Below are 19,748 nucleotides of genomic sequence, written 5' to 3' on the forward strand. Positions count from 1 at the left end.
TTTCATATTCCATCCTGATTGGCTAAGAATGGCTTCCAAAGTTTGCAGGAGTGCTCCATTTTGAACTAAATGCCTCAATTCGTGAACACAGCATGCAATTACCGTGAACTGTTCCCACTAGGCCAAGGAACATCACGCAAATCGGTACACATTATCTCTATAGTCAATTGTCAAAATGGATCCATCCGATTTCTCATATTCCATCCTGATTGGCGAATTCCGAACGTTGCTGGCCCACCAATAATCTACCTGACCTGGCGACCTGGCCTGTGCTCCGAGGAGCACAGGCCGTTTTCCAACTATCTTGCACTAAGGACTCAGGAGCGCTATATAGAAGAGTGTATATTATGTCAATTAAAATAAATACTGTATATCAGGCACCGGGTTGTTAAATCTACTGGATTATATTTACTATGTAGCTATTGTGTTTCAGATGTCTTATTGTATTGTATTGTGACTTATTTTGTTGTTGTTTGTTTGTGTGAGCTGATGAAATGAATGAATTGCCCCTCTGGGATGTATAAAGTACCTACCTAACCTACCTACAGTTAGCCTGGGCAGCATTCCTTTTCGGGTATATGATCCGGTCGGGAGCGGAAGTAGCCCTACGTCACTGGGCGCGTCATCCGCGTCATCAGCCGACCGGATCGCGACAAACCGGAAAGACGTCTCACCCCAAAATAGGTCCGTCCTATAAAATCCTTGATGCGGCGTAGTTTAGCTTATTTTTTAAATATAAATGTGAGTGTACTTTCCGAAGACTATTTAGCGTCTGTATTATCCGTATTATCCCACGGGGAAATTCTATTCCATTTAAATAGGGATTGGGGAACCAAAACAAAGCGGCACCGCAAAACCGGATCGCGACAATCCGGAAAGAGGATTCCTTTTTCTTTCTTTTTTTTCAGTAGGCGTGGCCTAGACCGGATCATATGGGTCTTTAGTAACGCATACCAGGCTTTCCTCCGAGGTGGAAAGACTGGTGACGTGAGGTTAACCTACAGTAAGATGTGCTCTCGCCTCTAAGCATCAATCATTTCTACAATCAACTGTCTCTTGATAAGACAATTGATAAGCTGTGCTACTCAGGGGGGGCCTTGTTGTCTTGATTGGGCCGATTGTGATGAAAAGGGAACATCACAAACACGTAATTGGCTTTCTGTGGCTGACGGTGTCAAAGGAACAGGCCATGGAAAATGACCAAATGTCATTTTGTGGGCCAAACCAGACATGTCTGTTTCCCCGAGGCCGTCCCTGCTTGCGGCAGATGTGACAGTAGAATGTGTAGGGGGATTGGCAATTACGTGCGGTCTTGCAGGGCCCAGCTAGTAACCCCTGGTTAGTATCCTGTGCTGTCACGGTGCCTGCAGGGAGACATGCTTGACTTGGCTCATCATGTCATTGAGGTGCAGGTCTCGCTCTGTGGCCTGGAGTGCTCCCTTCAGCTCTGCTCTTAGGGCCTCCTCCAGATAAATGAGCAGCCAGATGACAGCATCCAGGAGTCAAATCAACATGCTTCTCACACATGAGTTAATTTAATTTCAGTTCAGTATCTTTACATGAAAGGTCTTAAAATATGTTTAGGCGCTACTCAGCAAAAGATTTAGTCAGTTTTTCAGGGGCTTCCTGTTCTGCAGCAGAAGAGCAGAGGGGTTTAAAGGATAATCATTTTGTTTTACATCCAAAGACAGGACTCACAGGACAGGAGACACAAAGGCAGAAATAAAAACATCAAAATCATCTGGCTATTTAGTCCTGTGGTATTGCAGGTTGCCTCATCAACTAAATCATTGGCTACAAACCTGCCTCTAATAGGAGGTTCTCATACATCTGTTAGAAGTCTGTTTAATTTAAAAGATTAATTAAAACTATAAGGGAATCTCATTCCGATGAACTAGAAAGGATTATTATTATGGTGATACTGGGACAGCACCGGCCTATTTAGGCTTTTACTTACATTGACCATGCGGCACAAACAAAGCTCTGCCAATCAGTCAAGTCGACAGGTGATTGTGTCATATCTTAAAAAGGTACAGTATATGAACCTCTTATATACTGATACTTGCCATTGCTAATGCATTCTTGTATTGTCTTGTATCTTTTACAAATTTCCAATTGCGGAACATTTTCATTATAGCTTCTGGAAGATGGGGGGGTCGAGCCAGGTTCAGTATCTATGGGGTTATATGCAAGAACAACCTTTCCAGAATTACAGCAAAAGCCCTTTACCTCCTCCTTCCATTTTAAAGCACCACAATACCCCATCTCTCTCTCCCTGTTTCCTGTCTATCTTCACTGAGTCCTATCAATAAAAGGCAGAAAAGCCTAACAAATATCTTTAAAACAATATATATATATATATATATATATATATATATATGTGTCAGCAATCGTGATGAATTTCATGGAAAAAGTCAATGTTGTGGTTGCAAGGTTGCGTCCTCTTTTGCCTGCTACCCTGAGTCATGTAATATGCACTGCACTGCCTGATGCCGTGCGTTGTCAGCCCTCTTACGCTCCGCATGCATTTCGTCCATCTCCTTCTTATGTATACGAGCGCTGCTCTCGTGGTTGGCTTTCAAACGCACCGCACATATCTCGCTCGTTTCTTTCCTACGCTTGGCAGCTCTGCCTTTGTCCTTGTTCCTAAGGGGCTGTAACCACCAAGATGTTTTTCCTGAGCGCAGAGCTTTGAATTGAACATTTATTTAGCGCTGGCACATTCACATTCGTTTTTATCAGCTTGAAGCTGCTTGACGTTTGAGCTTAAATATTTTCAACTGGGGCGTTTAGAAGCGAGTAGGCGAGCGCTTTGGCGTGTGTGTGTGTGTGTGTGTGTGTGTGTGTGTGTGTGTGGCGCGTGTGTGCCGCGTGTGTGCCGCGTGCGTGCGTGCGTGCGTGCGTCGTGCTGAGTGTATCCGGAGCTAATCTCGCAAACCGCTTGACCGATCAGCTCCACATTTCTTGTGCACACTGGCAGTAGGTCAAGGTTACTACCTCAATCCATCCACCCACATGATTTGATTTTTATATCTCCAGTTCTCCACAAATGATGTTCACCATATTATACTTTTTTTTTAATATGTAATAAAAATATATATTTTCATAGCATTTTTGCTTTATTTAGATACATTTATATTTAGATACAATGAAGACTGGATAAACAGGAGAAATGGCAAGCAGCACAAGTCCTGAGCTAGGCATGGAACCCGTTAAAAAAACGGCTGAGCCACACTATGAAAACTAACACTGAGAACTTTATAGTGCAGGTGACCCATAGTTACATTTTATGTTTGAAGTTTTACAGTTGAAAAGCAGTAATGTTCCTAACGTTCTCAGAGCAAGCACTAAGGCATCAATACATAAGAGATAGCATCTGTACTGACATCCTCAGTTTCATTGGATACTTAGTTCATTCAGTGGTGCGTCTATCGATCAGTCAGTGGGTCGACTCCCCCTGTTTCCCAGAGTTTCTTGTCAGGCTGGTGGAAGCTCCTGAGGGGGGAGTACTGATAACGGCAACAGACAAGAAAGAAACAGAGAGGGATCGATGAGTCATTGCACACAAAAAAAGAGCATAATCTGGATCACACCATGTCATCACTGAGCACTCAGGTTTACCGATTGGACTCCTGTCGCTTGCATTATGCAGTGTCAATCCTTTCTCCAAGTCCAGTTTTGACTTCCCTAGCTGCTGCTCCAATGTCACTGCCCTGCGACGCTCCTCCTGGAGTCTCTGTTCCGCCTCCACACACCTCTGGTTCATCTCTTTCTCTCTGTTAAAAGAGAAGGGCTGTCAATACATCCCTGAATTATCAGAAATATCAGCACAATGATATAAGCATGGCATCTATTAGAATTAGAGGCTCTGATATTGACTGCCAGTCTGATCCATTCCTTTTGAAGAATATTTAGGATCATGGTCTATTCATTCGGGGTCATTGGAGAAAAGATTTGTATGTAGTGTACATGTTAGATGCAGTTCCTTGTATAAGATTTAACATTTCATAATTCTCTGATAATTTGTTTTAGTCTGTTTCCATAGCATCCTATTATCAATATCCATGCATTCAAGTTGGTGAGAATGGATTCACGTCGTGGAGGTCACGACAAGAAATGGCACTCGCATGCTCAGAAATCAACAGCAAGAATGAATTTAAGAGCATTCTTGAGGCTCTGACAGATTGAAAGTGTCAGACACTCCCATCAAGTAACGCTGCTAACGCACCCATTGTTTTCAATGGATGTAGACTAACTGGAGGCGTCCAATGGCTAGCTTTTCAGAGCGCAGTTCTATTTTTGATGATCGACATGGGGCACAGACTGTGCAATTATTTACTTATTATAATTATAAGTAATTATCGTAATTATAACTTTAAACACACACAATATGAAATATTTTCCGTTGATAGATTGAATATTCCTCATAATCTACAGTGGATTGACTGTATATAATATACCTACCGGTATCCCAGAATACTGGGGGTAGTTCATGTAGAATTTATACTACATTTATATTTTTACCTGTTAGTGATTAGTCTCGCGTGGCCAGACTGTTGCCTCCCACAATTTTCAAATGTTTCCGGTCATACAGTCTGGGACTTGGAAGCTCTGATCATGATTAACATACAAAACCGGATGTGAAGCCTCCTCCCCACTTCCGTTTCGTCTTTACATTCGCGCAAATGTATCCTAATATAAATCAAAATCACCTAAGTATATTCAGCTTGCTGCTGAGCAGAAATGGAAATTAAAAAACAAAATGTAAAGATATTTTAAAATGTATTTTCGTGAACGGAAGTGCCAGTTTCCTCAATCGGATTTCGGGAGGTGTAGTTCCAGACTCTATATAGCATTCGGAGATTGTGGAATAGTTGTCTGGCTACGCGAGACTAGTCAGTGATGCAAGGGGTCGACTCGTAACACCTGGGTCACGCCGGGGCGGGTCAAGAAATGCTCACTTTATTGGTGGAGCGGATCGGGGCGGTTCAAATTATTCATAAATGCGGGACACGTGGGTCGGAGAAAACTCATCACTAGTAGTCCCGTCTTCCTTTGCATGTATTAGCTGGTGACGTCAGTGCTTTAAACTGCAAAAATATGGAAGAGGGTGTACATTAAAGACATACAAAATTACCCTGTTCTATGTGATGGCAAACTAGCCAATGACTGTTCTTGGTCAAGAAAGAAGCCCACACATTGTGGTGATAGAAACTACGGTTCAATCCACCTACACAGATGGTGAAGGACAGAGAGGGATTCAATAGACAGAGCTTGTGCTTTGAATGAAAAGTACACAGCAGGGATAATGTACCGGTACATTGAATTGAACGTAGTGTATTACTTTGCCTGCTGGACCTTGACCACGACTAGGAGTCTGTCTTTCTCTACACTTGCAGCCTGGTACAAAGTCCTGTACTCGGTACACTGGGCCATCAGAGAGTTCACCTCAGCAGGACAATGTTGACATCTAGGAGGACCCAAACCACTAGACAAAGGGAGAAAAAACAAGATGTGGATCTCAGATTTCATGTGGCCAGTGTATGATGTCAGGCATCTACGACGTCAGTAGTATTATGTTAGTCATTTACATATTTGGGCAAAGCTTCAGCCCAATCCGACCTCCATTGATTCCCGTCCCGGTATAAATTTAGTTTAAAAGTTTCATTATTTCAACGTATAAAACATTATGTGCGCTGATCGGTCCAGCCACACACACACAGACTCACAGAGCCTCTTCTAGACAGCTCTACAGTGCCACGCTGTAAAAAACACTTGCAAAAATGCATAACAATGTTAAAAAACAGCTATGGAACAGATATATGAGTAACTCATGAACCTACCTGACATCTAAACTAGTTGGTGCAGACGGCACCAGTTTATGGCCATGTTTTGTAACTGAACTGGAAGAGAGGAAGTTATTTAGTCATAGAACATCATATTACAGAATCAATTCACAGAGACATAACGCATTAAACTAAATCAATAGGCTGACATTTTAACACACACCATAGCAACATCTCTGTTTGCATCAATATTTTGATTTTGACTTATTTATAAAGCTGTCAAAGATAATTTATGTAAAGCATCTGTCTGGGCAGTTTTCTGTAGTATTTTTTCTGAAGACACCAGACTCACAGTATTGCACTGCCAATGCCCAATTCCAATGGAGCAAACAATATTTCATAATAGTATTTTTTTATATAATAGTTTTTAATGTGATGATCATTATTAGCACACATACCATGCAGAGCTCATTCTTTTGCTACTGTCTCCCTCTTCTGTGGGAGATGTGGAACTGCATGCAGCTGTCATGCAACCGGCCTGACTGCTTCCATCCTCCCTCTGCAACATAGGATTGAAATGACCTCTCTTATATTTCTGTTTTTGCTTTTTTGTGTTCTGTGACAAACAATAATATGATTTACTTGAAATAAAAAAGGAGGGAGAAAGGAAGATGGGAACAAAAACAAAAACACTAGTTGGGTAAAGAGAAAGAAATTCTCTATTATTTACTACTGTTTCTATCCATATGCTATCTTCATGGGCTAGCTCTTCTCTTTCAAATAATGGAACTATAATTAGCTTATTGTACAGAAGATGCCAGTTAACATCAGGGGCGCAGCCATGGGTGGGCCTGGGTGGGCCGTGGCCCACCCACATAGAGAGCTGGCCCACCCAATCGATTTTGCAAAAAAATAATAATAATAATATTTTTTATTTTTATTTTTTTTGTAATTAATTTTTGGATAAAAAAATCGGTAAAATCAGGCAAACATAAGAATTAAATAACATAACCCTAACCCAACCCTAAAACCGAAATAAAGTAACAAAAAAACGCCCCAAAACACCCAATATAACCGCAATAACTGCAAATCAGGGGCGCAGCCATGGGTGGGCCTGGGTGGGCCTGGGTGGGCCTGGGTGGGCCGTGGCCCACCCACATAGAGAGCTGGCCCACCCAATCAATTTTGCAAAAAAAATATATAATAATATTTTTAATTTTTCTATAATTACTTTTTGAATAAAAAAATCTGTAAAATCAGGCAAAAATAAGAATTAAATAACATAACCCTAACCCAACCCTAACCCTAACCCTAAAAACGAAATAAAGTAACAAAAAAACGCCCCAAAACGCCCAATATAACCGCAAATTTTCGCGTGCGCGCACGGGTCGGGCACACCGCTCCTGCTCAGGCCCAGCCTATACTAGCATTCTGGCTGCGCCACTGGTTAACATACGGGATGTTACGTTTGTCCCTATTTCATCTGTATTGCAATGAACACTTAATGAAATACAAATACAAAATAAGTAATCCTCAAGTTAGTGGCTAAATGTGGCTTGATAGAGACAGACAGGAACCTGATGGCAAATAGGGGGAAAGTTATGCAACACACGTGTCCTGACGGAATCGAACCAGTGACACTCAATTTTCAACTCACATTTTACACCGCTTGCTGACTGTTGGGAATGGGAGCATCTATTTTCAGCCATTGGTTCCAATTAAAGTCTTTACCTTCAAGGAAATCTGCTGGATTTCCTTCTCCAGCTCCTTAACCTTGGCCTCCCTCTCAGAGACCATCTGCTTGAGCTGCAGGACGAGGGTGCTGTGCCTGGAGGCCTCACTGCTCAGCTGCAGTCCCGGGGTCTTCTGGGACTCCTGGTTCCGTGCGTCTTGCTGCTGGCTGAGACGGCTCAGCACCTCTTGCATCTGGGTCTGCTGCTTCTGCAGGAGAGACACAGGACGGACATGCTTAAAGGAGGAGTTCACCCAAAAAATTACTTATTGTCTCCGCCAGGCCGAAAGGCATGGCGAGAGAGTATGTTTTACCCCCTGTCCGTCCGTCCGTCCGTCCGTCCTGTCTGTGTGTTAGCAGCTAATCTCCGGCACCGTTGGCCCGGTCGCTCCGAAACTGTGCACACACACTCCCTGGATGCCAATTCAGAACCTCTGCCCCAAATGTTTCACATGGGCCTGTTATAGCGCCACCAGGAGGCCGATTTGTGCAAAACCCATTTCTTTATATTACTCCTACAGATTTTATCCAAACGTCATGCAAATCGGTACACAGTATCTCTACAGTCATGTGATCAACACAGATCTGTCCGATTTCCCATATTCCATCCTCATTGCCTAAGGTTGGCTTGCAAAGTTTGCAGGATTGGTCCGTTTTGAACAAAAAGCCTCAAACTATGCACGCAGCTTGCGATTTCCGTGAAATTTCACACGCACATTCCCACTATGCCGAGGAAGAAATGCCACCCTTTTCACATTGGTCTGTTACAGCGCCACCAGCAGGTCTAATTTAGCAAAACACATTTTTGGAACAAAATGCCTCAAATCATGAATTCAGTGTCTGAATGCCGTGAAAGACCTAACAATAAATGGCACCCTTTTCACATTGGCCTATTATAGCGCCACCAGGAAGCCAGAATAACGTACCTGACCTGGCGGAGACCTGTGCTCCGAGGAGCACTTTTTCTAGTTTTCTATCAATTGCACACCCTATGAAGCCTTGAATCCATGGATTCTTTTTTGTTTTTGTCGCATTCTTAAGCTAATAATTTGATTCCTGTCTCCTACCGGCTAATGTATCCGGTAGGAGACACAAAGTAGATTATTTGTGTCTCCTACCGGAAATACACACGGTCATCAAATTATTGTCTTAGGAATGCCACACAAAAACAAAAATAAATCCATGAAATCAAGGCTTCATGGGGTGTGTAATTGATAGAAAATAAGTAATTTTTTGGGTGAACTCCTCCTTTAAGCCTAATTTATATAGTCGATACAAAAACTGATATGTATATTACACCATAAGGTTTGGTTTACACTTTGTTGCATGGCCGTTTTTTATGACGTGTTAGTTGCAGCACAAGGTGGTGGACTACTTTGATCACCAATTAACTTTGTTCCAGGGCTTTATAAGAAGTGCTAGACAGGTCTTATATGAAACAGACACTACCAGGCGGGCTCATAATCCTGTTACATACTCAACCATGGAGGCCCCATTACCAGATCCAAAGAGAAATGCAATAAACATTATGTTTGACAGGCTCACTGTATCCACTGTGAAAATCTATCAAAACTGTTGGGCTATCCGTAGAATTGTACACTTAATTTTGTTTTATGATAACTAATATTTTGTTTCATGACTTACGAGTAGGGCATCCACCAGTTCATCATCATGCTTGCCCTTATCCAGGAGAGTGGATATCTGAACCTTCAGGGTTTTGACTTCGGCAGTCAGAGATTTGTTTCTGGCTTTAAAGCCTTCCTGCTTCTTCTTCACTTCTTCATGGTCGCTCAGGAGTGCCTCATAGTCTGCTGTGATCCTCTGCCAAGTCAAAACAAATGAGGACACTAGTACGCAAACAAAATGTATATCTCAGTTGAATTAGTTCATTTACAGTTCATGACATGAACTGTAAATGAGCCAATTCAACTGAGATATATATATTTTTTAATTCATACCATTCATATCTCAGCAGAGGGCACTGTTTTTCCAATTTTTTTGACGATGGGTTCCCAGATTGCTTGTAGGCCTACATGAACTTCATGTACAAGTGATTATATCTATGATTATATCACCTCAAATGTCTCTCTCTTCTCTCTCTCAATGGTGCGAATGTAGCCGAGGTTCCTGTCTTGAGGTGGTGTTTTCTGCAGGGTGCTGACCCCCAAAAACTCTTCCTCGACACTCAACACACTCGGCTGCTTCCGTTGAGCTGATTGGTTCAACTGCTGCTCAAGGTCCCGGACCTGGACACAAAGAAATTAGACAAACCTGTCTCCCCTGCCGGATGTATTAAGTGAAACCCCTCTTGGCTGTAAGAATACATAGGCGTTATGAAAACATCAGTTTATTCAAGGAATTCAGCCATCTTACCCTGGCCTGAAGAACTAAAATCTGCTGAGAGCGACCCCGGAAGCCCCCTGGGCAGCTCAGTACCTGTTGGACGTTGAACTCCTCTCCAACCTCACTAATCAATACCTGTAACAAAAATAGCAGTCTTGTTTTTTGTTATTGTTTTTTATCGTTATTATTTTTGTAATTTTTCATAATAACTGTACTGTATAAACTACAGCATGTTTGTGCCTATACTTCCATGTTCACAGCCACTTTGCTAGGGGACATGATGATGCTTATTGCTATGGATGTATTTATTTAACCAACACATCTTCATATTGAACAAATGTGTCAGGTGTTTGACGCGGAAGCACAGTGTTGCTGCATGTGAACAGAGCATTCTATTAGGCTATACATTCATTTATATGACAAATAGACATATTTGATACCGTTTTTGCCCTTCTCAACTGTTGAATACTTAATACCATAGGTGATACAACATTATAGGGTGGAGGGTGGACATCAGTACCACTGCTACCTTATGAGCTATTTTCAGCTCCTGTTTAACAGCTTGAATCTGGTTGCGATATTCAGTCATTTTGAACTGGGCAGCAGTTAATTTGTCCTGCAGAGATTTCATCACCGGATTGTTCTGTTGGTGAAGAAAAAGACACAATGCTGGGGTTGTCATTATTATAATTTAGTAATATGATAACTTCAATTTCCTAATATTCACTTGTCACATTTTCTACATACCTCGCAATCATCTGATGACCTCACATCCAGTATTTTTGTGTCAATCTTTTTCCCAGGTGGAGAGAGTAATGAAAGCTATGGCCAAAAGTATAAAAGGAAAAATAAATCATCATTCATTTACACAGTCCCTTCTTAATTTACTAAGATTTCAGTCATCAACCAATATTATCACAAATGTTTGATTAAAATGTAATTTGATCTAAAACACGAGTTTTAGAACAAATTTTGTATGTGTTCATTTATGGGTTGAAATTATTACAGATAACACCAATGCCACCATCACCTCTTTCTCCAGCTCTTTGACTCTGTTGCTGCTTTGCTTTGCTTTAATCTTTTCTTGTTCAATTTCAGCTGATAACTCTCTATTTTTCTTGGACAGCTCAACGATCTTGGTGGCTGCAGCATCCCCTGCCAAGCCAGATGTGCCTGAATAACATTGATGACAACGTTTTTGCAAGATGCTAGAGAATATCAACTCAACCGATTGTTTGCTGTTGCTTAATACTGTACCTGCTAAAGCCAGTCTATCTTCCTCTCTTTTCCTTTTCAGGTGCTTTATTTCAAAATCCTTTTCACTCAGAAGCTTGAAGAGACGACCATTCTCATCAGTTAGCTCCCTCACTTGGTCTAGTAACTGTTGAATTTCATTCTGTAGAAGTCTGTAGGGATTAAGTGAAACACTCAGAATGGGAACCTGCAGACGGCAGAATAATTCATCACAATTTTAGAGATGGAAATCAATTCTGGGAATCAATTCATAGATCTCACCTCTCATTAAGGTTTTCTGTATGAAAAGTGTCTAGATCAGACAGGTTCAAGTCATCGAGACTATTGGGGGTCTCCTGGGTCACACTGGCAGGATTGTCCAGTTCTTTAACCTTCTTTTTATATAATTTTCTTTGGAGACGTTCCTCCTGCTGTTTCTGGAGAGCTTGGAACTGGTGCTTTAAACTGTCATTCAGTCCACCATCGTCTTCCATGATCTGCAGGGTCATTGCATAGGTTTAAAGACAACAAATACTGGTGATGGCTGAGAAAGGCCCATATTTTGATCTCATGAGCAAAGAACGGCAAAGAATGGCTTTTACTTAATTAGAAGAAGAATGGGTGGGCAACAATGTCAGTGGTTCTCAACCTTTTCAGGCCGTGACCCCCCAAAATAATCATATTTGAATTGGGGACCCCAGATACATATTGTGAAAATAGCAGATCTACAAGCTCACAACGCCTCTTAATTTGGAAATCAGCTATTTTCAAATGTTTTGCCAATTGGACAATTGTTTGACCAGTTTTTATAGAATAGTTTGTTGATTACTTTTTATGCTGTAATGGTAAGTTTTTTTTAGGTATTAAAAAGGTCCTTAAATTGTCACTTCACCATCATCTGCCCCCCCCCCCCCCCCTTTGTTGATTACTTTTGATGCTGTAATGGTAAGGTTTTTTAGGTATTAAACAGGTCCTTAAATTGACACTTCACTATACCCCCCCCCCCCCCCCCCCAAGGGGCCCGACCCACAGGTTGAGAACCACTGACTGGGCTACATAGATCAAAAAGCTTGTGTAATTAAGTGACTATGAATTATTTCACATTTAAAAAGATGGCCAGGACCGGTCAGTAGTAGTAGTAGTAGTAGGCCTGTGAAGGCACCGTAGCAGCAATTGCCTCCTCAACACTGTAGAAAGTTTAATGTTAAAGCGTTGCATGTATGTTAGATGTCAATCGATGCAACCCATAACTTGCAAACGTTAGGCATACATCGTACAAAATAACTCACCTGTTAATTAAACTACTCGATTACGCTACTGTTGTGTTGAGAGCTGTTCAGTAGCCTCCTATCAGGACTTCATCTCCTCTGACGCTGACCGCACCATGATGTATAGCCTATCGTAGCCATAGCAACCATTGACAGCAACCTGTTTACGAGACACATCAGGACAGTGTTGCCATGTCCGCTTATTATAAGCGACCTTGGGCTTGTCTTTATGTAAAGTTGCTTGTAAATATTGGTAGTTGCAGCTTGCGGGTTGCTGTTATTTGGGCTTGTTTCTAAAGTGTATTTGCTTGTTTCCTAACGTTGTTTAAACAAGTGGTTTTCAAACATTTTCATGGCGAGGACCCTAGATTCATATGTATTTGTCCCATAGTTAAAATGTCCGGGACGCCCGTATCAGATTTGTGTTGTTAAAAAAAGTTTCAAACATATTCCCAAATTCCTAAAAATAGTTTTGAAAATAGCAGATCTACAAGTTCACAACTTCGATGCATTTTTAAATAGCCGTAACCTAGCCATGCGTCATCAGGCTTTCCACCTCGGAGTAGCCGTAGCCTAGTCGCTTCTTTTTGGCTTGTTTTCATAGACCTGGTTGCTTGTTTCTCTCGCAGAATCTGGCAACACTGCATCAGGGCCACCAAGTCTCGCGGGAGAATGCAACAATGTGCGAGGGAGGGGAGGAGGGGAGGAGGGGGACCCAGGGGCATAAATATATGCTCTGTTGCCAAGATCAATGTTTACAAACCCTAAATAAACAAACCCCTGGAGCAGTGGTCCCCACATGATTGGGGGGGGGGGTGTCTCCAGATGACAGTAACGTTACAATTTTGAAGAAAAACAAAGAAAAAAAAAGACCATTACTTCATCAAGAGTGACCAGTTTTTATAGTATAGTTTGTTGATTAAACATTGGCCAAATTGTCAAATGATTATAAGAAAGAGAAAAAAAAAATGAAAATAGCTCATCTACAAGCTCACTGTGAAACTAAATGCAATGCCTCAACTGGGGTTGCGGCCAGAAAACGTTGCGAACATAAGAGTCAAAAATAAGGTTGAGCCATAGCCGAGTGGTTAGTGAGCCCGCCTAGGAAGCCAGAGGCCCTGGTTGCCCCAGGTACGATTCCAGGCCAGGCCAGCAAATGTGTCGATGAAATGAAATTTGTCCCTGAGCAAGACTCTTAACCCCCAATTGCTCACAGGCCTTCATTGGAAACAAGACCGTAAGGACTTTCATGAACGGACCTGTTAAAATTATCCTTATATCAATCACACTTGGCATGCATGTAATCCCTCTGCTAATGGTCTAAATACTACTTTTAAGGTGAAAAATACAGACGATAGAATTTACCTATGTATCTTTTTTAATTATTTTAATTGAATTTTACAATCAGCGCACGGACATGCAACTCAATTTTAACAAGTCTTCAAGCAAATCACAAAATGTATATACTGTACTTATTGATAAGTCATCATTGCCGCAGTTCCATTTGTCGTGATTGTGACTTCAGTTAGAATGTTGACATTGAAACACTGGACTGAAAAATATTGCGAATGATAAATTGGGCCTTTTGACAATCCATAGCCAGAGTTCAAATACTGTACCTCAGACATAGGCCAATTTGTAGTAATGTAGTCAAATCCCAAAGATGATTACAGGGTTCTTTCCAGACAATAAATTCCCTTTTGGTGCCGAATTATGGCTCCTTAAAAAATTAGAGATGATGTGAAGCTGAATCAACACAATTTTTGTACTACTTTGTTTTGGCCATTTGAGCGTAGGCATCTTTACAGAGTATCCCATCGTGTGCCCATTTCAGAAAAGTAGGCTAAGGTGCATACAATTTGCATTTGGCAAAAATCTATAGAGCTAATTAAAGAAAACAATAAATCTGAGGGAAAACAAACAAAAGAAAAACAGTCTGTGCAACAAAAGTAACAAAAAAGTTTCAAGATACCAGTAGGTACCGTGACAGTAAGTGTAACGGTATAATGTTTTTAAGTTATACTGCAGTATCAAGCAACCATGTATTTTTTCCTATGGGTCATAGTATGTAATTAAAAGTGGGGGTTAATAAATACAGCAAAATAATGTATACTGTGGTATTATCCTGGATACTGCACTGTGGAATTGACTGTACTGCCATACTGTGAACAAACTTGTTAATTAAGTATTCAATCAAAAAACATTCATTCATAGTTGTAACCAAATGATGCACACCAAGCCAAATCTAAATATTTGCAATGCTCAAATAATTAGATTCTCATTTTGACATCACTCATTAAGAAAATGAAATTGCCCAATTCAATTCATGTCTCCACACATTAACAATGCAAAGATTCTTACAATTGTACATCTCTCCTGCACAAAAGTGTTATCACTATATCACTGAATCTTAAAAACAAATTCACATTATCACAGCTCCATTCACAGGAGTAGTAGCTCTTATCCTCTTATGTAGTGTCAGTTTAGTCTTAAAACCCAGAAGTTAGTTTGTGTTTGAGCCATGGGTTTCTTTAACAGATTTCCAAAGACCCCCCTCACAATTGTGATTTATGCAGAAAATAATGTCTGTGGTTAACATAAGCCTAGGAGTTTCATGTTTTCTTCTACAACATAAATCAAACCTGTCGTAGTCAACGATACATCTTTAAGCCATTATATGCTTCAAGACCATAAGTTGCTAACAAGTTGCTCTATTAACAGTTGTCAGAAACATTACACAATGAATACACATCATTACAGGTGAGCTAGAATGAAACTTCAGTACGACGTTGGTGGCATGAGACCGATTGCAGTACTAATGTAAGCTTTCTACATATTTGTATGTATTGATTTGTGGATCTTGAACAAAACATAAGAATACCATAAGGCTTCATCCAAACCCTGACGCATAAATTCCATTTGCTATCTGTGGTGGGAGCCCATGACGGAAATAACTTCTGGGTTTCCTGATTCCCCCCCAGGGATCAGTAAAGGTTTATCTGATGAAAAAGACATCACTAGAACACTGAAGAGAATCTTTAAGCTTCAAATTAATGTACCAAATATCTTTACCTATAACTTAGAACTATTTACAGTGGTGGGGTGTTGTGAAGGATGTGAATAGAAAATGTACACATCTGCAAAAACAAATGTTCTACAACACCTTAATATGAGGCAATATTAAGGGATATACTGTTAATATAAGTCCGAAAAGAGTCCATGCTCATTTATGATCCAATGCTTTCTGGGCTGCTAGTTCTCTGGGTTTCACAATGTAATCTTTATACATTGAATAGATGACACCTGAAAAACATAACAGAGAAAGAGAAGGGGTTAGTTTAAAGCACAGAGTATAAATTCTAACTCGTCCACATATATCTATGACCTGACTAACAGAGTACAGAGGGTGAAAGTGAACAGAACCCTTTCCTCAGCATTAACTACAAATGTGGGTGCTCCCCAGGGTTCTGTAAGCTCAGCTGTACTACCTTTATACTGACAGCTGTTGTACTGACAAATATCTGTCTCAATGTCGCACTGACACACAAGACCAATACATTCTCAAGTACTCTGATGATACAGTTTTGATTTCTCTATTACCGGTAGATAGTTCCAGTGATCCTGGTCTGTGATCCTGGTCTGCACCAACACAAAGTAAAGACGCTCTCCTCATTAACAGATTGTTTTTGGTGCACCACTAGAAATACACCAAGATCTAAATTGATCAAATTTGTATTGCAAAGAATGTATTAAATGTATCTATATAATTATGATCCTTGTGGTGCAAGTACACAGATTCTTCTTTAGTTTTTCACTTCTGTTATTATGAGTGTTCTTCAGTAGTACCAGATGGTATGGATGTTTGTCTGTTGCTTTAAACTCACAACTGCTGCAACAACTGAACATTTGTTCAAAGATTGTTGGACAACCACTTGAGAGACTACATCTACGTTTAACCAACAGTATGCTAAGGTTGGCAAGGAATATCACTTCAAACACTAGCCATGTTTTGTATGGGGAATATAGGTTGCTGCCTTCAGGAAGGAGATGCGGTGTTCCAATATACAATAAGGTTAGACTGAAGAATTCCTTTGACAATAAGTCGACTTTGAATCTTAATCTAGAGTCTGGCCAGGGGTAGTGAGCAGTAGACATTGCTCTTGTCTTCGTGTTTTTATGCATGTTATTTATTTATTTTGTTTCTGTGTCATGTCAAATGTGTGTATTACAGTATGTGTTGCATACATGGCTGCTGGGTCGCAAGACAAATTTCAGTGTGAGATGATAAAGTAATATCATATAATTCGTTGTGGTGCAACTATCATCAAAATATTTAAATGCCAAATGTGTATGTTACTGAATTATTTTGTTTTGCCATCTGGTCTGGCTTCTAGACTACTGTGTTTATGGGAGCTATTTAGATGGGTGGAGAATATTCAATCTGTCCCCTCACCGCTCTTCCACTCTGCACCTTAAAAGGGGTGTCTAGTACAGGTATCACTTTTCCTCTCTCAACCGAGTATGCAATATTCTCAAGAATGAAGTTAGCAGGAGTGGTTCTAGTGTTCCAGAACCACTGATGCTCTAGAAACAGAGCAGTATGCCTAAATGAAGAAGAAAATGGGCACTATTATCAGGATCTTACTCCAATGTGCTGGCTGTTCTTGGGTCATTCAACTCTTCTGGCCTGGCCTTTTCCACATGTGAATGTCTGACTCTACACAAGCTGAGACTGGAAACATTGTTTTAGTGAAAGACATCGTCAATTCCCGTGATAAGAGGGAATTGTCCCTATCCAAATCACTTCAGCTATGTGTTGGGTGCAAATGTCGGTGATTGTGTTGGAACATCACCAGTAACATAACACTCCAGTAACAGGAGTCTGCTGCGTGCTCTTTCATACTGTTTGTCCTTCTCACTTATATGGAATTCTACCACCCTTAATCCCATTATATCAAGTTTAAAATGAATGAAATGCAACATATACTGTATCAGGCTTCAGAGACATTACCGGGCACTGATTTTAACCAGGTAATGAATTAGTTTTTCTTAAGGCATTTATCATTCGACTTGCATTGATCCATGACGTTTTTAATAGAATGCAGAGTGTGACCTCTATGGACTGAATCCGAAGTAGAAGGGAAAAAGCCGTAGGCTATTTTCTTTTGACCAAGGTCTTTGCAGATTGAAAGAAATGTATTCATGATCAATCTGATTAATCACTTGAAAAAACTCAGTCAGATTGTGAATACATCACCTCAAATAATATTTAAGACCTTTCAAAAACACATGTAATACAATTAATACTTTTTAAGGACCCGCAGACACCCTGCACAGGTAACCAGATTGAACAGCTGATTAGACATTATGATAACCCTGAGGCCAGAAGGTGTGTTGACCATCTGTGTGACATGCTTATTTACACAGCCTAGGGGGGTCTGGATGGTCCCTGGGCTGGGGAGATGCATTTAAGCCATGTGTGAGAGAGAGGGGTTTTATTTTGACACTTGCTTTGTCATGTCATGTAAATGTGTATTCTCATGCCAATAAGGCACCTTTGAATTTCGAGGGAGTGTGAGGAGGGCAGCTGGGGAACAGAGAGGAACTCTGACAGACAATGACTATGCTGTAATTTGAACAGAGAGGAACTCTGACAGACAATGACTATGCTGTAATTTTTTTTCTTCAAGAAATAAATGCATGTTTTCACCTTGTGTAGAAAATTGTTCGTACTAGGTCACTAGTTACAAAATGTAGTTGCTGCTACTATTACTTTACGCCCTAACTTGGAATTATGTTCAGCTGGTGCAACCCAGCCCAGTTGAGCAAACATACTCTGGTGATAATGCAATTTGAATACATCCAATTCTGTGATTCAAATGTGTCCGACATTATACATACCTATTGTCATGGCTCCCACTACAAAGCCTTGAGCCATAACACGCATGTGTATCAGGTGAACAGACATCTTTGTCTCCCCTCGACTCCTCATTTTCATAAGTCTCCATCCAACAATGGCAAAGAACCCAGCCATGCCTTGAATAAGACAGACACATTTTAATTAAAACAATACATAATATAAACCAGCAGAACTATCAAAGTAATCTTTTTTTAAACTTTGTAAAATGTATGTGATGATGTAACATGTGGGTACTTAATGTACTCACCAATAGGAACAAATGGATTCTCCTTTGCCTTTCGCATGAACTTGGACTCATTTTCATCATAGGGGGAAGACATCTTGACAAAAAAAAAACAAATAAATAATAATAGTTATAGGTGATCTAAAACAGAACGTTATGGTGTTAATATAATAGAAATAATAGGAATCAATACGTGTGTCACTTGTCGTGATGCATCTCATTAGCCCAGACACACCCACCTTTATGGTCTACATAGGGCTCAACAAAATCCAAATAAACACGCAGTTTGATCCAAGTCATGTAATCTAAAGCAAGCATTTGTGCAGTTTATATATATTTATGTAACATATGACCTGATGGAACAAAGGTTAGACATCAAGGGTACATGCAGTAACTTTGGCCCGATATACACATTTGCCTTCATACATTCTGCTCTAGCCTTGGATCAAGACGGTCATCGGTCATAAACCCATAATGACATGACCAGCCTTGTATCAAGGCCAGCATAACGTCATGATTCTTGTGAAATGCTGAACCCAATTACTTCCATACAGTAACTTTCCTAGATAGCACACGAGATAAGCCCGAACATACCGAAGGTCGAACAATGGCACCCATGCATGCACTCACAGGGATAAAATACATGGAAAGAGTACTTCTACTTCCACCGTAGTTTAAAAACAATACTTGTGAATTAACAGGATACAAATACATACTCTTACCTTTGTAAAGACTATGGTGTTCACACTGCCTCTGAAGAAACTATAAGATGTGGTCAGATACAGTAGTTACTGGAAGGAAACAGCAACCTCGCCGGCTGAAATTTCTCATGTGATGTAACATCCACACGCACGTATGACGTAACCGTTGCCACAGCCCACAGCCACTGCCATAGGTCACTTCTCTCTCATTTCCTGTGTAGAGCCCGCCTACTGAATCTGGTCATTTTGTACGCAGACAGAGACCGTGTTGCATTTCTTTGATAAATCATTCATAATCTCGTTCTTTCCATTATAGCCACAGGCATTTAACAGCATATTTACAGAAAATGCGATAGTTGATGGCGGAAGTAGATTAGAGAAAATATAAAAGCATGGAAGCAAGCCAGTAGGATTTTTCTTTTTTTATGTACATGTCTGAAAACCTAACGACCAAAGCTAAGCCACTGAGCATAAATTAAACTGCACTATATGAAAGAGCATTCTTTTTGAAATATAGTATTGCTGAGTTGAATTATCTTTCC

The 19,748-nt window shown here is 40.5% G+C and overlaps 2 protein-coding genes across 2 annotated transcripts; both read right to left on the reverse strand.

Annotated features, from left to right (window-relative positions):
• Positions 1–3,345: 3,345 nt before the first annotated feature.
• ccdc13 (coiled-coil domain containing 13) lies at positions 3,346–12,488 on the reverse strand. Its single transcript, XM_080439807.1, has 15 exons — positions 12,384–12,488; positions 11,377–11,591; positions 11,119–11,267; positions 10,877–11,034; positions 10,609–10,677; positions 10,391–10,504; positions 9,892–9,996; positions 9,594–9,764; positions 9,163–9,339; positions 7,518–7,727; positions 6,245–6,345; positions 5,844–5,903; positions 5,345–5,488; positions 3,622–3,776; positions 3,346–3,509 (listed from the first exon to the last, which is right to left on the reverse strand). Exons 2-15 carry the CDS (start codon positions 11,586–11,588, stop codon positions 3,478–3,480), a joined length of 1,857 nt encoding a protein of 618 aa, XP_080295933.1. The 5' UTR covers positions 11,589–11,591; positions 12,384–12,488; the 3' UTR covers positions 3,346–3,477.
• A 2,088-nt stretch (positions 12,489–14,576) lies between these two features.
• Positions 14,577–19,328, reverse strand: higd1a (HIG1 hypoxia inducible domain family, member 1A). The gene is made up of 4 exons (XM_080440279.1): positions 19,228–19,328; positions 18,530–18,602; positions 18,264–18,398; positions 14,577–15,665 (listed from the first exon to the last, which is right to left on the reverse strand). The coding sequence occupies exons 2-4, from the start codon at positions 18,600–18,602 to the stop codon at positions 15,586–15,588; spliced, it is 288 nt and encodes a 95-aa protein (XP_080296405.1). The 5' UTR covers positions 19,228–19,328; the 3' UTR covers positions 14,577–15,585.
• Between the last annotated feature and the right edge of the window lie 420 nt (positions 19,329–19,748).

The sequence above is a fragment of the Gymnoscopelus braueri genome, assembly GCF_963280865.1.
Source record: "Gymnoscopelus braueri genome assembly, chromosome: 10".
In the NCBI taxonomy this organism is placed as follows: Eukaryota; Metazoa; Chordata; class Actinopteri; order Myctophiformes; family Myctophidae; genus Gymnoscopelus; species Gymnoscopelus braueri.

Bases quoted from the DNA above. Each gene is read 5' to 3' on its own strand.
- ccdc13 (XM_080439807.1), bottom strand. From the start codon at position 11,588: ATGGAAGACGATGGTGGACTGAATGACAGTTTAAAGCACCAGTTCCAA. The intron at 11,035-11,118 runs GTACAGTATTAA...AATGTTATTCAG, and splicing joins AGATAGACTGGCTTTAGCAG to GCACATCTGGCTTGGCAGGG. The intron at 10,678-10,876 runs GTGTTATCTGTA...CCATAGCTTTCA, and splicing joins AAGAGGTGATGGTGGCATTG to TTACTCTCTCCACCTGGGAA.
- higd1a (XM_080440279.1), bottom strand. From the start codon at position 18,602: ATGTCTTCCCCCTATGATGAAAATGAGTCCAAGTTCATGCGAAAGGCA. The intron at 18,399-18,529 runs GTGAGTACATTA...GTCTTATTCAAG, and splicing joins GAATCCATTTGTTCCTATTG to GCATGGCTGGGTTCTTTGCC. The intron at 15,666-18,263 runs GTATGTATAATG...TATGTTTTTCAG, and splicing joins AGTGGGAGCCATGACAATAG to GTGTCATCTATTCAATGTAT.